This window comes from Carettochelys insculpta, chromosome 23 (genome assembly GCF_033958435.1).
Source record: "Carettochelys insculpta isolate YL-2023 chromosome 23, ASM3395843v1, whole genome shotgun sequence".
Classification (NCBI taxonomy): domain Eukaryota; kingdom Metazoa; phylum Chordata; order Testudines; family Carettochelyidae; genus Carettochelys; species Carettochelys insculpta.
In genome coordinates this window covers 13,445,663-13,461,014 of record NC_134159.1, presented here as the reverse complement: position 1 = coordinate 13,461,014, position 15,352 = coordinate 13,445,663, and the positions used below count along the sequence as shown (strand labels likewise).

Here is a 15,352-nt window from a genome sequence, read left to right as displayed (position 1 = left end):
GGATCACTCTGCAGCAGATGCTGATGAATGGAAGACTTTAGAGTCGTTCCTCTTCCGCATGAGCCGAGTGTTCCTTACATCCCTACTCTGGGCTTCCTACTTTAAAACACAGACGTACACCAGACATTATCTTAATGCTTTAAGGGACAACACAATGACTTGCTTTGATGCCTGGATAACATTATCTGCATCATATGGTGATACTTCTGCTGACTCAGCAGCATCCTCCAGACGCGGGTGGCTGTCTGCTTTGTACTTGGTTTCCCCTCGCCTTCCCCTCTTTCCTTTTCACCGTGCAGCTTCCAGGGGAATGAGCAAAATCAGCTCATTCTACTTCTCTTCTCACACATTCCTCACCTTTCTTCAGTGTGTCCCAACCTAACAACTTCTTTAAATGGCCCTTTCCATGCTGCCATCAGCTCTATTTTTCTTAAACACAACTGGCCACATCTACACAGAGCAAACCACTGCATTCAAAAATCCAGATGACGCACTGCCGGCTATACAAGTTTACAACAGCGCTCAACAGACGAATGTGAACGGGGCCCAAACAATGCTATAGCCAGATTTTTAAAAACTTCTAACAAACCGAGGTTCTCTGTAGGCTGAGTGCTTTGGCAGCCACCCAGGAGAGATTCAGGTGTGACCCAGCTGTTTGGCAGAGCACCCAGAGCTAGCAGCATGAAGTGCACCTTTGCACATGTCTTGGTGCACACAATATTTTTTCCATTCCATTCAAAAAATTGGAAGGTTGGTTCTGAGCTAGGTTTACATCTGATCCAAAGCACTGTATAATCTGGTTTGGTCTAATCCAGAATGGCTGGTCAGACTTTACCATGCTTAATCCGTGGTTCTAAATAAAGTTACTTGCTCTGGCTAGCTGAGGCCTTTTGCTTTCTCTACGATACTCTATGCCCCTTTGGTAACAGATGCAGCCAGAAGAAAATCTTCTCTGGGAGGACCATCGCTTTCTTGCCCTCAGTGGATTTTACATACATATGAACTGCTGAGACACGCGCCCCATTCAGCTAAGCACAGGGATTCATCCCACAGCAGATCTTCAAGCTGCCTGTAATATGCTTTCTGCAGTTTGCTCACCATGTGGTCTAACAGCTACAGCCAAGGGTGAGCAACAGGGCTTCTGGGTTCCATTCCTACCCACCTCCACTCGTTAACTCAAACAAGTCACTTAACCTCTGGGTACACAAAAGACTGACTTAGTCAGGGTCAATCTTCCAGAATTCGATATCACACCCCTGATAGAGATGTGCAAAATCAAACTAATTGGGGTCAGCAGTCAACCCCTGCATGCCTCGTTCTCACGAGGAGTAAGGGAGGTCAATGGGAGAGTTTCTCCCATCGACCTCCCTCTATGAGGACGGCCAGGTAAGTTGATTGCAGATAAGTCAATTATAGAACAAAATTGCTGTAGCTAGAATTGCGATCTGCAATCAACTTACCTGTCCTAATGTAGACCAAGTCTCTTTTTTGCCTGGACTTCCCCGGACTTCGTAAGTGCAACAGTTATACCAATATCTTCCTTGCAAACCAGTCAGGCTTCATTGTGTGTAAACTGCCTAAAGGTCCTGGGATGGGCGTCCAGTTTTATTCAATGGCTCTAAGGACAGGTCTACATGAGACCTGAAACTTGATCTTAGATTTATTCCAGCTATGACAATCGTGTAGCTGGAATTGACCTAAGATCAATTTATCAGGCCTTCCTCACAGAGGGAGGTCAACAGGATAAGCTCTTCCCCCCGGCCTCCTTTATTCCACATGAGACTGAAGAGTAATAGAGTCGACTGCTGAGCTTTGATGGCTCGATTTAGCACATCCACACTAGGCATGCTAAATAGAACCATGAAAGAGCAACCCACGTCGATCTTCCAGTAAGTATAGACATACCCAAACACTGAACATCATCAAAGGAGTGTGTTCTCACTTCTGGCTTTTTGCAGTCTTATCCCCTGCCTCCATCCACCACAAAGAGAAACAAACACCCTCCACTTGGCATTTTCGGTCAGACAGCACATGCTTTCTGATGAGCTTCAGCATAAGGAACCTAATCCAGGGTGCTGAACATCAGGATTTCTGCTAGGGAGAGCATTCAGTCCATGTCTGAATTACTGAGCTCTTAGGAAGGAGCTTGTTCATTACTGGGAAACCTGTTGGATTTTTCTCAAAATAAAAAGGAAAGTGCCCAATTTACTGAACCGTTTTAAAGTGTTCTGGAGAACACATCAATGCAAAGAACCGTAGGGAGCCCGTTGTTTGGAAGAGACACAATTAGAAACTTTGCTAAAGCTCCAGCCGAGTCATCCCCTTAACTTCAAAGCATAAAAGAAAAAGGAGCACCTGGCCAGTCCTGGAAGAGATCCTAATCTCCCTTTTCAGGGCAGTTTCCAGTGTTGATCTTTTGCTGCCTGTGTGTCGACCTGTATGTACCCAATTAAACCTCTTTTCACCAAGGGCAAGACAGACAGCGCCTCTAAGGTAACCAGACTCCAATGAAACCAGGCAACCTCTGATGACTTGGAAAAGAAGATCAAAGGCAACCTCTTGACAAAGAGGCAGGGCAAGTTAGAAGGCAGCACTCTTCTGATTTAAAAAGGGGGCCAGGGAGAGAACCACAGGACAATGCAGTGCAGAATAAAGGTAACACAGCATGAGTCTGGGGTGACCTGCATAAGTCATGGGCGGTGAGTGATGTATGTGACCCTGAACAAGGGTCAGCAAAACCTTTCTGCCATCGTATCAGGTGGCCAGTGACAGCCCATATTTCAGCTGTAAGGACACTTAGGTGGCTTAGACATATGTCTCCTCTGCATTGGCAAATCCGGAGTTTAAAATGTCTAAGGCAGGAGTGAGAAAACTGTTTGTCAGGCCCCCCTTTTCGTCTGTGCATTTAGCAGGCATCCCCAACCTATCTAATGTAATCCAAACTGACAAAAATTTCAGTTACGTTCATAGGGGAAAAAGAAAACCCAAACCTTTTGGCATGTGTAAGAAAATAAATATGTAGAATGTAAAAAATTTATTAATCGACATATAAATGTCAATAAACAGACATAAGAACATTGCCTTATTTCAACACGTTTAAGGAGATGGATGAGCCTGAGACCCAGCAGCTCATCGAGCTGCACCCCCTTATGAAATTTCACATGCACTCCCCCAAACGGGGCACACGCCTCCTTCGCACATTGTTCTAAGTGACCTTTCACAGCAGGCTCCAGTTTGTAGCATGCCATTTGAGGCCAAGCTGGAGGCCCAACATGAAAATTGGGGGGCTGATTTGTGAAGCTGCTGAGAGAACCCACAGCTGGCAAGTGTCAGTAGAATGAGGAGAGAAGTTAGAAGTGAGAGGGGCAGTGGTTTGAGTGGGAGTCCGAGAGAGCAACAGAGATGACAGTGAATGGTGTTCCCTATAAGTTGAGTGCGTGGGCAGCTGCCCAGGAGAGATCTAGCTGATGAGCAGAGCACCCACAGCCATCCACAGTAGTGGTACACATGCCTGGATGCACATAACAAAATTTATTCCACACATGGATGGAAAAACATGAGAAGAAACACCACGCTGGCTCCTCTGCAGCTTCTTCCCAGGGCAGAAAGCTGCACTGTCGAGGAGAATGGAGACAGACCTGAGGGTGAGCAGGGATTTAAGAGGCTGATGGGGGAAGAAATAGGGATGTGGGAGGGGGCAGGACGATCAGTGACAGGGAGACTGGCAGTACACAAAGCATGTGTTATGGGCAGAGAGGGGAAGAGTTCCTTTCACTGAGTCTTGCCTCACCTTCTCTGCTTCAGCCCAGACCCAAGCCAAATGACAATGCCTTGGGAACCTTTCCAAGGGCCACAGCCCAAGCTAGTCTGCAGCCAAGAAACCTTTAAAGAGTCAGGCCACACTAACTTTCTAGAGCCAAAAGAAAGGCAGCATACAAAACAGGCTGTAAAGGAAGAGAAGTAATTGGCTGAGTTACCTCTGATTTAAGTAAAGACACCCACCTGTTCACCGGGCCAGGACTATAATCTATTATGGAGATATCAGTTATGGCATTACAGTAACTGATGAGTTGGTTGGTACTTCAATCGGAGATTCAACCTCTTTACTATTATTCCAAATGACAGCACTTATGGCTTGAGTACGGAAAGGAATTTACAAATAAATCTCTTAATTTGAATAAAAATTAATTTTAAGATGGGGCTTTTAAGAAATTCACAACCTGTCAGCACCAGGCCTGCTTTGTCTTATCTTACCTTAGTTAATCATTAATAAGTACATATGTATATAATTATAAATAAATAAAGAAGAAGAAACATTAACTGCATCTTAATAATGGAAGAACAGACTGCGCCCTTATAATTAAAACTTGTTGAAATCTTACACAGAGGCTACATTTGAGGAAATCAGAATGTGAGTTAGTTAAGTTAATGAGGGTTACGTCTAAATTTTATTTGGGACCTGATCACCAGCTCAAGTCACATAACTGAGGCTGTTGTGTCATCAGAAGGATAGAGACTGTTGCTTTGTGTAGGGCCTACATAACCTGTTAAGCAATTATAGCGAAAGCCCAATTGAAATTTAAGAGTTCCCAACCTGACATTAAACCAAATTCTGCTCCTTTTGTTTACTAAGCAATGTCCCTTTAAATGTTCTTACTGACAAACCAGTGTTAAGAATGACAAATCTCATGTTTCAGAGCATCCATTTGTTGCACAGTTAGTTTGAAGTATTACAGGCTACTGGCTGCTTTCTCCTGGGGCATTCAGACTGGGCATTACTTTGACCTGCAGTAACAAAACTTGTGTCTCACTAAGCAACTGTCAGGGGTTTTGCCAGTTATAATGACAGTGAAAACAACAATGTATTGAGTTCTCTGAGTACCGTGGAAAAGGAATACCCAAATATTGAAACTAAGCTGTCAGGAAAGATCTACGGGAGACAGATACAAGTGGGGGGGACCAAAGAATTCTGCTCGCAGTCATAAAAATTCAACCAGTTTCAAAAATAGTATTTTAAAAGGTGGGAATTTTAATTACCAAAAGGCACATGCAGCTTTAGTCACAGCTGTGTTAAACTCCAAGATGATGGTTCAAATAACTCTTAGTTAAGGCTTGTGTAAGCACTTCCGTTATAAATCTCCAATCTTTTCAGGAGCTGATATCAGGGCAATACAATTTCATTCCAAACTGAAATTTATGAGAGGATCTGCTGGGAAGGACTCCATTCATTTGAATGTTTAAGTCTCATAAGCTTAGAGCAACAATGTAGGGACCTTAACCTGAAAATTGTCTGAACATGGATCTCTAATTTTTTTTTTTAAACAACATATTCTCCGACTTCGGGCTGTATGCTGCGCTGATTTACACTCCAGTCAAGCTCACTGTTTTCAATGGCTCCTAATGGGGTGTGACTCAGCACAAATTCACACTTCTCTCCATAATGCCTTCAATGCTCCAGTGAAGATACTAGGTTTCAGTCCAGCCAAGAACTTAAGCACAAGCTTAAATGTTAGGCTGAGTATGGATCACAGTATGATAGAATACTAGAACTGGAAGGGACCTCAAGAGGTCATCGAGTCAAGTCCCCTGTTCTCACAGCAGAATCAATGCATGTACTTACCTAAATGCTTTGCTGAATCAAATCAGGGACACCCCCCCACCCCCGGTTGAAAAAAAAACAACAAAGTTCTCACCCCACAGTCTATAATTTAGATGAGACCCTTTACACAAATACTTCCAACAGAACAGCCCAAACTGGTTGCTTTAAAGTTCAAAATTTTGCAAAGGACTAGAGGGGTGTCGATCCTACAATCTTTCTCCTGAGGTCCTCTTGCCCTGTGGTGACTCCACACAAGTTTTTCCAGGAGCTGCTCACCACCAGGAAGCAGAAGTTGTGTGAGCTGTGTTTGAAGGGCAGCGGATTAGAGTTGGAAATCATCTCTAATACACTCTCCTGCTGTCACTGATATTTACTTTTCATTAAACATTCCAAAGCTTATAAAGAGAGAACAACTCCGTTCAGTGGCAATATTGAAACTTATGTGTTTTCTAAAGCTGCTACATGACATTCTTTTGGGTAAGTACTATACTAGGAGGTGGCAATGCACAGTCGCACAGTCCTAGCCAAAATCACATCAGATAAATTATTCAATTAAGTGACCTTGCTTGTCATAGCTTCTGAGCTCCGCAGCACATGGCCCATCCTTCTGAACTGTTTGGAAAGCATCTAGCAGAAGTTGGCATTATTGCAAATAATGTTATAGCAATATTTTCCTATTGTTCACCCAGTTCTAGAACTGAACAGGAGATTTGCTCATATCACTGAAACTGCTGCTAGGCTGTTATCTGCAAGCTAATTAATTTTCGTGCTATAAAACTTGAGATCCCCCAAGACAGGTTTTTATCTGAGCTTCTCTTGTGCAAATCCTGAGTAAGGCCATCAACTTCCATCAGGTTATTCTGGAGTGAAACCAGGGCAGCCAAGATCAGAAGTCATCCCTCTGTTTGGGCCAGCAACGCCCTTCTGTAGAACATATACTTCTTTCAAGTTTCCATGCCAAGAGATTTTGCAGGAACCACCTGTTCTTTATTAGCCACATGCAATGATCTGTCTCTCCTCCAGAAAACAAACAGCATATGTCTGGTTGAAGTATTTCAATGGCAAATAGTGAGTTTCAGATAAAACAGAAGTCAGATCATGCATTCCTCACTTCTCTATAGAGGCAAATACTGTGGCTAGACATTTAAAAGATCTAGATAATCCCATCACCAGCAGTAACACTTGCAGTTATAGTGTTCCTAATAATATAAAGGACAGTCAAATCTGATGCTTCAGGGCATCAACTGATCAATGTAAAGGACAGGAAGGAATTTTCCCATTTGGGTAAAACCTTGTAATAATTGACTATTGACAGCGTATGGCTTTCAACCTTTTCTAGGTATTGATCACTGCAGAAGAACAGTCTTAAAAGATGCCACCCACAACTGGAGTGGTAACGCCTACATTCTCTTTCAGGTTTTTTCTTATCTTATTCCCTTTTTTTATAAAGTTTGTCCTTTAAGGTGATTTTTTCATATCTAAATTCCCCTCCCTCTATTCATTAAAGAAAGACAAAATGAAAGAACAAACGAATGAAAGGACAAATGAATGAAAGAAGGAAAGAAAACTTAACCCGCAGGAATGTTATTTCATGTCTAACTCCACCCATAGGCCAGAAAGGTGTATCATAAACTCTTAGCCTACCATACAAAGAGGGTGCCCCAAAATGGTACCTGCAAGAGGTCTCTCGGAAGGAGATGTTTAAATCCCAGTGGGTGTGTATCCTGTTAAACAAACAAACAAAGAGGTCAGTGACACTTACGGAACAGGGCACCTCCTACAACCCAGAGACCAGGCTTGATCACAACACCTGCCTTGTGTCTCGCGTGTTCCCCGACCTTATCCCAACCACACCTTCCCCGCCACTGTCCCAACATGCAGGCTGCTGTGATGATCCATGCTGCATGCACACACCGCTGCAGGAGCCCTCCACAGGCTTTGCTGTGTGGTCAATTAGAAAACTCCTCTCTCCTCCATGCAGCCACACTGACAGGTAGGGGAAGGGAGGGAGGGGGCATGAGGTCTCAGCCAACAGGATGAGCTCATGGGAAGCCCAAAAGGCTCAGCACTGACATTGGACTAAGACAACCCTGTATTGACCCAGACACTCCCTGCCTTAGCTGTAAATAAATTATTAGCTATCGCCCACCACAGAAATTAATTTGCTATAGCCTGTCACCCTGCCTGGTGATGAGCTAGTGCAGTAGATTCCAGATAAACAAGCTCTTTAATTTAAACCCAGACAGACAACTGAGATTTTCTTTCTCTCTGCTGTCCACAGGATGGAAAGTGCCCACCCTGATACGAATTGGCTGGGCTAGGATCTCTTTTCATCTGCTGTAAGTCAGCACCTCTAGGAGTCAATTTCACCAGGCAGCTCGCAGAGGATGGTAGCTTCCAGTCTTTCGTCAGGCCATGAGGATGGAGAATAACTCCCTACCACCAGAGGCCTGAGTTTACCAGGAAGTTATATGGGGCGCCCACCTGCTGGCAAAACATGTCACTACCACATCTGCCTATGAAAAACCAGCCTCAGCAGACACAGGTTTCTGAGAGTGCTAAGCAGATCCATCTGCAAAGAACGCACAGGGCGGGAGCCTAATGCACATTCATCTAAGGACAGTCATTGTCTCTCCCACTCCCATTCCATTTGGCCTTGATTCAGCAAATCACTTAAGCATCGTACTTGAAATCTATCCAGTTTCACCGAGGATCTAATCCAAAGACCACTGGACTCAACAGGAATCTGCTGACTTGAGCAGGCTTTGAATCCTGCCAGAAAGCGTGTAAGCATGAGCAGTGAAGTCAGTGGGACTTAAGCCCAGAGTTAAGTGCTCTGTTGAAAACAGATGGATTCAAGTTTGCATTTAACCTGGATAGGGCGGAATTCAAATGCTTTGCAGGACTGGAGGCATCTGCCTTAATTCTAACTGTAGGAAGCAGGTAAAAGCAACACTGAACTCTCTCTGAATTGTCTCCTATCCAAAGTACAGAACAACTGGCGACCTTGTTCCTACTGAGAGAAAATAACCTGTATATATAGGAAACTGGTTTCTTGCCAACTGGTGGGGGGTCGGGGGGTATTTGCTTGGTATTTAGGATCCATGTTGTTTCACCCATCAAATCATGCTCTGAAGTGTATCTATTAGTTCCATTAACTGCAAGTCCAATTTCTCATTTCCATCTCCCATTCAACAGCTTAGGAAACTACCTCTGGTTTTCTATTTTCCTGGCCTCACAGCTGCAGACAAAGATTATCAGAGCATCAGAGATGCTAAGCCTACAGCAGTAAAACCTGGAGCTTTGACTTCAGAAACCACCAGGTGCAAGGAATGGGTAGCTATTTAGTAGGGACAGAAGCAGAAGCCCTCAAAGGGTCAGACAATTATCAATGCTTTAATATAATGAGAAGGGTGTGGGAAGGACCCCCATTAACTCTGCCCGTCACCTTCACACAGAGGTTTTGCATAAGGTGGTGTTCCCAGGACGACATTCTCTGGCTCTTTCTTTCCAGATTTAGATTTCAATTTACTAGCAAGATGCCAGGTCTCAGAAGAAGCATTTGAAAGTGAAAGTACTTAAGGGCGTAGAGGTAAGTGGTAATTCGGATAAAACACAACATGGTTTTGCAAAAGATGGGTTCTCCCAGACCAACCTGATCTCCTTCTTTGAGAGGATAACCAATTCTCCAGACAAAGGAAATGCAGTAGATCTAATTTACCTGCATTTCAGTAAGGCATTTGATACAGCTCCACATGGGAAATTATTCATTCAGTTGGAGAAGCTGGGGTGTACTATGAGAATCAAACAGTGGATTAAGAGGTGGTTATCAGGGAGACAACCACAGGTCACACCGAAAGGCAAAATGTCAGGCAGGATGGAGGTTACTAGTGGAGGTCCTCTTGGGCTTGGGACTGATCTTATTCAACATTTTCATTCATGACACTGGCACAGGAAGTGAGAGTGTGTTACTAATACTTATGGATGACACAAAATTGGGAGGCATTGGCAATATAGAGGAGGAGCGGAATATCACACGAACATCTGGATGACCTTACAAACTGGAGTAACAGGAATGGAGGATGAAATTTAACTGTGCAAATTGCAAGGTCATACACTTATGGACAGACAACAAGAATTTCTGCTGTAAACAGAGGATGTATCAGTGGGAAGGGACAGGGGAAAAGAAAGACCTGAGGGATACTGGTCGATCACAAGATGACTCTGACCTGCTAATGTGATGTGGCTGTGAAAAATGATATCGCAAGCCTAGGATTCATCAGGAGAGGTATTTCCAGTAAAGAAGGGAAGTGCTGTTAAAATTACACTAGGCACTGACACTACCTGATCTGGAACATTGGCCATGTCTACACTAGCCTCAAACTTCGAAATTGCCATGCAAATGGCCATTTCGAAGTTTACTAATGAAGCGCTGAAATGCATATTCAGCGCTTCATTAGCTTGCAGGCGGCCGCGGCACTTCGAAATTGACGCACCTCGCCACCACGCGTCTCGTCCCGACGGGGCTCCTTTTCGAAAGGACCCATCAGCTGATGGGAATAAGGGGACTGCTCATGGGAATAAGGGGACTTCGAAGTAGGCGTCAATTTCGAAGTGCCGCGGCCGCCCGCAAGCTAATGAAGCACTGAATATGCATTTCAGCGCTTCATTAGTAAACTTCGAAATGGCCATTTGCATGGCAATTTCGAAGTTTGGGGCTAGTGTAGACACGGCCAATGTTCCAGATCAGGTAGTGTCAGTGCCTAGTGTAGACACGGCCATTATGTGTAATTCTGATCTACCATGCTTAAGAAATATGAATTCAAAACTGCAACAGGTTTAGAGAAGGACTACTACAAGGACCCACAGAATGGAGAAACGCCCCTATGAAAGGAAACATAAGGAGCCTGGATTGTTTGGCCTAACCTACCGAAGGCTGAGTTGCATACAACAGTATTCTATGAGCATGGCAAAGGGCTAGGAGTTATTTATATTAAAAGTCAATGCTGGCACTAGAACAAATGGATATGAACCAGCCACCAACACATTTAGGGCTGAAATTAGATGAAGATTTCTAGAGCTCTGCATGGACACAAAATTTGTATCCACATCCATGTCTGCAAAAATGAGCTGTCCATATCTGTGTATGCAGATACCCATGGGTATAAAGCAGATATCTGCAGATTTAAAGGGCTCTAAAGATTTCTCACAAACTCCAGCAGGACAAGGGAGAGAAGTTCTGAAACATCTTTTCCTGAGGAACAGTTGAGGGGAAAAAAAATTGTATAAGACTGACCTTGACAAATTGTTTTAATGAGGCTGCCTACAATGCCATGTGGCCTATTCACAACAGCTGCTAGCAAATAACCCCAACAGCCAGAGATGGGGCACTGGAGGTTGAAAGTTACTACAGAGAATTCTTTCCTGTGTATGTGTCTGGTGGGCTTTGTCTAGGATCTAAGTGTTCACTATATTTGGGATCAGGGAAGGTCCTACTGGCAGAGACATTGTGGTGGAGTTGTGGGGTGGTTGCCTTTCTCAGCAGCTTGGGGCGCAGGTCACTTGATGGTTTGAAGTAGAATAAACAGTTCTAATAAATATCTCTGACCTGATGTCTTCAAATCAAGATGTGAGGATTTCAGCAACTCAACCAGAGGTTAGAGGTCTCTTACAGGAGAAGGTGCGTGGGGCCCACAATGTGCAGGAGAGCAGACTACATGAATATGATGGTCCCTTCTGACCTTATGCTTTGTTCCAGGTCACTGATAAAAATGTTAAACAGCACTAAATGAAGAATAGATCTTTGCAGACCCCACTAGGAACACACCTGGTCATAGAAATCTCCATGTTTACAATTACCTTTTGAGACCTCTCAGCTAGCCAGCTTCTCATCCAGGTAACGTGTGCCACATTCATTCTGTATAAGTCTAATGTTGTAATCCAATTCATGCTATATCAAGTCAAATGCCTCACAGAATCTAAATATATTGGAAAAGCACTCTTACCTTTTTCAAGCAAACTTGTAATTTCATCAAAAAAGATATCAGATAAATTTAACAGGAACTACTCTCCATAAACCCATGTTGACTGGCGTTAATTATATTACCTTCCTTTAATCCTGTATTAAGTGAATCCTATATCAGCCACTTCATTGCTTTGTCTGAGATTGATGTCAGACTGATTGGCCTATTAGTATCCAGGTAATCTAATTTAAATACTAGCACAACATTATATTTCTTCCAGTTTTTTGTAACTTCCCCAGTGTCCCAAGACTTATTAAAAAATTAACATTATTGGTTCAAGAAACTCCTCAGTCAGATCTTTAAAAACTCTTGAATGTAAATAATCTAGACTTGCTGATTAGAACATGTTTAAACTTTAATAGCTACTGTTTAGTATCCTGCTGAAATGCCAGTGGAATGGAAAGAGTTTTATCATTATATGATAAGACTACATCTGTTTTTTTCTCCAAATGCAGAATATTTATTGAACACTTCTGCTTTTTCTGTATTCTTAGGATAGTTAGACCGTTGCTGTCTAATAATGGATCTCAATATCATTGTCGGGTTCCATTTTGTTCCCAATATACTTACAAAACAAAACAAAACAAAACAAAACTCCTTATCATCCTTAACTCTACTGGCCCGCCTTTGGAACCCTCACTCAGGCATCTGATGAAAAGCAGGTTTTTGTCCACAAAAAGTTATGCTACAAAATGTTAGTCTGTCAGATACCACAGGACTTCTTGTTTTTCCTGTTGGCCATAGATTTCCCTTTGTTCTTCTCTTCTTTGCTTCTCTCATCTATCTTCTACAATTCCCAGCATTTTATTTATATTCACTACTATCAGCACTCCTTTCTTCCATTTGCTAAATGCGTAGGTTATGGATGCCTTCACTTATTTTATAAACCAGACAATTTTTTAACTAACATGGTTAAAATGCTCCCAGATTTGATCTCACAAACAGGACAAGGGATTTCTACTCCCATAAGAAATGAAAACTTCCGCTGACTGCCTACCTCACTTTAGATACTTAAACTGCATGATGCAAATGATCTCATGGCAGCTGTATAGTGGGGACACAGGTGGGTGCTACAGTCTTCCCTGCTCAACAATATGCTTCCCTTGGAACAGGCTTGAAGTCAAATTTTAAGTTGTATAAAAAGGAAGATTTTTCCTTACCCTGCTCCATTCTGAACAAAACAATCTATCACTGCCCACAAACGAAATCAAAAGGAACAATCATCCCGCTGCAGGGCTTGGCTCAGAGCTACGTGAAGATTAAATGCCATGTTTGCCCCGTTGAAGTCTTGTGATATGCTGCAGCCTTCCAATAGAAAACTCGTAATATAGAAGAGCTGTAACTAAGGTCACCCAGCCCTCAGGCTTCAAATAGAATCACATGTGTTTCACTCATGAGATCACCAGAGCTCATCAATGGGCCAAATTCTACCTGGGGCCATGTGTACAGTACCAGCCACATTACAGGGATCCCACAGAGCATGCACACAAGCACACACGCACATAAGTGCAGGCGCACACAAAGTGTGGGATCCACCACAACCGGGACCTTAACCAGGGACACCGTGAATCACAGTAAGAACTGGAAATTTCTCCTCCATTCCCAGTGAGAGCTTTGCCACCACTCACTTCACCATGTCTGTCTCTCTGCAGGGGCCTCCACCCCACATGCTCACATCTAAGTTGTATATCTGCACATTACGCTGTTACGGAGATGAACACACTAAAGCACTTCCATGAAAAGCTTTCAGGCACAGGGCCAAGATGCAGAGGGGTGATTAGGTCCATTCTATCCATACGAAAACTGTGACTCACCACAAAATCAGCTGCAGACCAGTCTAGTAACAGCCAGTCTCCTGACTCCATGAGCTTAGACCACTGGGCTGTGAAACCTTCCTTGCATTGTAAAAGGACTACTCTCTCTCGACACAGAGTTTATATGGAGTGATTGCTTAAGGGCACGTGTCACAGCAGAGACTGGAGCCCATGAGTTCCTGGTTCCCAGCCCTGTGTTCAGTCTATGGCACTCCCCAACATTACCACCCCTCAATTATTTGTCAGTTCACTTAGAAGTCTCTTATTATTGTCAGATACACCTCACAGGTTGCAGCCAGTGTTCCCTGTAAGCTGAGTGTTCGGGAGGCCACACAGGAGAGATTCAGCTGCTGCCCAGCTAATGAGCAGAACACCCACAGCCACCACTGGTGGTGCACATCCCTTGGTGCACATAACAAAATGTATTCTACCCGTGGATGGTAAAAATGAGAGGGAACACTAGTGGCAGCAGCTGTCAATATGCCCAGGTAGGCAGAGCACTCTTAAATGTCAGAAACAGGTGACTCCTAATGGGGTTCAAGGCAGCTGAACACTGAAGTACAACAGCCCTGCCTCAGAGTCACAAGCTGGGGGGGTGGGGGAGAGGAGCTTATGCTGAAGGGATAGTGCAGCTAGACACATAGGCAGAGGCAGCTATTTCCTGAGATGGATAATTAAACATCCATATTTAGACAAATGAATAGGTGAGAATGAAATTAAATCCAAATTATCTTTTTTGGGGGGAGAAGGTAGTTTTGCCAAGCACCCTGGCTGCGTTTCTATGGCACTCCCTCCAATTAGATTTCCGAGACTAATGTACATTTTGCTTTAATGGGTTATACATTCAATTGAAATCAAATTACTAATAATTTGCAAGCTATCAGCTACACAAGCTGTCTTTGGGCTTTACACAGATACTAAGCCAGTTCCTGACAAATTAATAACCACCCCCACTACCCGCAAAAAAAAAAAAAAAAAAGTGCAGGCAGGTAAGCAAGCAGCAGCCGCGTCCTCTTCTACCCAGACCTCAGCTGTGCTGTGATCAGGTCTAAAGGGTTTAATAAAAATAGCCAAATGGGTCCCACAGCAGTAGGAGGTAAATGTCACCCCACCTAGCCGGAAAGAGAGTGAAATTAACAAACTGCCAGATCAGGCTCCTGAATCATGGAATCATAGAACACTAGAACTGGAAGAGACCCTGAGAGGTCACGAAATCCAGGCCTCTGCCCTCATGGCAGAACCAAACACCACCTAGATCATCCCTGACAGTTGTTTGTCTAACTTGCGCTTCAATATTTCCAAAGATGGAGATTCCACAACCTCCCTAGGCAATTTATTCCAGTGTTTAGGCACCCTGACAGGAACTTTTTCCTAATGTCCAACCTAAATCTCCCTTGCTGCACATTAAGCCCATTGCTTCTTGTTCTACCTTCACAGGCAAAGGGGAGCAATTTTTCTCCCTCCTCCTTGTAACACTCTTTTAGGTACTTGTAAACTGCTATCATGTCCCCTCTCAGTCTTCTTTTTTCTAAACTAAAATAGAATGAGAAGACACTCCAGTCTTCCCTGTAGGCTGCGCACTTGGCTGCCTCCCCAGCGAGATTCAGGTGCCGCCCAGACAATAAGCAAGGCACTTACAGCAGGCATCCTGTGTTTCTACTGGAGTTGCACATCTGCACATACTTTAATACACACAAAAAATTTATTCCACCCCTAGATGGGAAAAATTGAGAGAACACACTGAGGGACTCATTTTGGTTTAAAGAAAGAGAGAGAGACCCAAAAATTTAACAGGATGGTCTGGAGCAAATCAAGGCCTCTCCAGATCCTGCTCTGGAAAAGGAAAACGATGAAGTTGGCAGAATAACAGCGTGCAGCTGGGATAGTTTTTAATTTGCAAGTTTGTTCTCCCCCTC

The 15,352-nt window shown here is 43.6% G+C and overlaps 1 protein-coding gene across 4 annotated transcripts in view; it reads right to left on the bottom strand.

Annotated features, from left to right (window-relative positions):
- Positions 1 to 15,352, bottom strand: part of SAMD11 (sterile alpha motif domain containing 11) — a 213,736-nt gene that overhangs the window by 111,970 nt on the left and 86,414 nt on the right. For all 4 annotated transcript variants that reach the window (XM_074975990.1, XM_074975989.1, XM_074975992.1 and 1 more), the window contains exon 4: positions 7,273 to 7,323. In XM_074975990.1, coding sequence (XP_074832091.1) covers positions 7,273 to 7,323 — 51 coding nt within the window. The remainder of the gene's footprint in view (positions 1 to 7,272; positions 7,324 to 15,352) is intronic.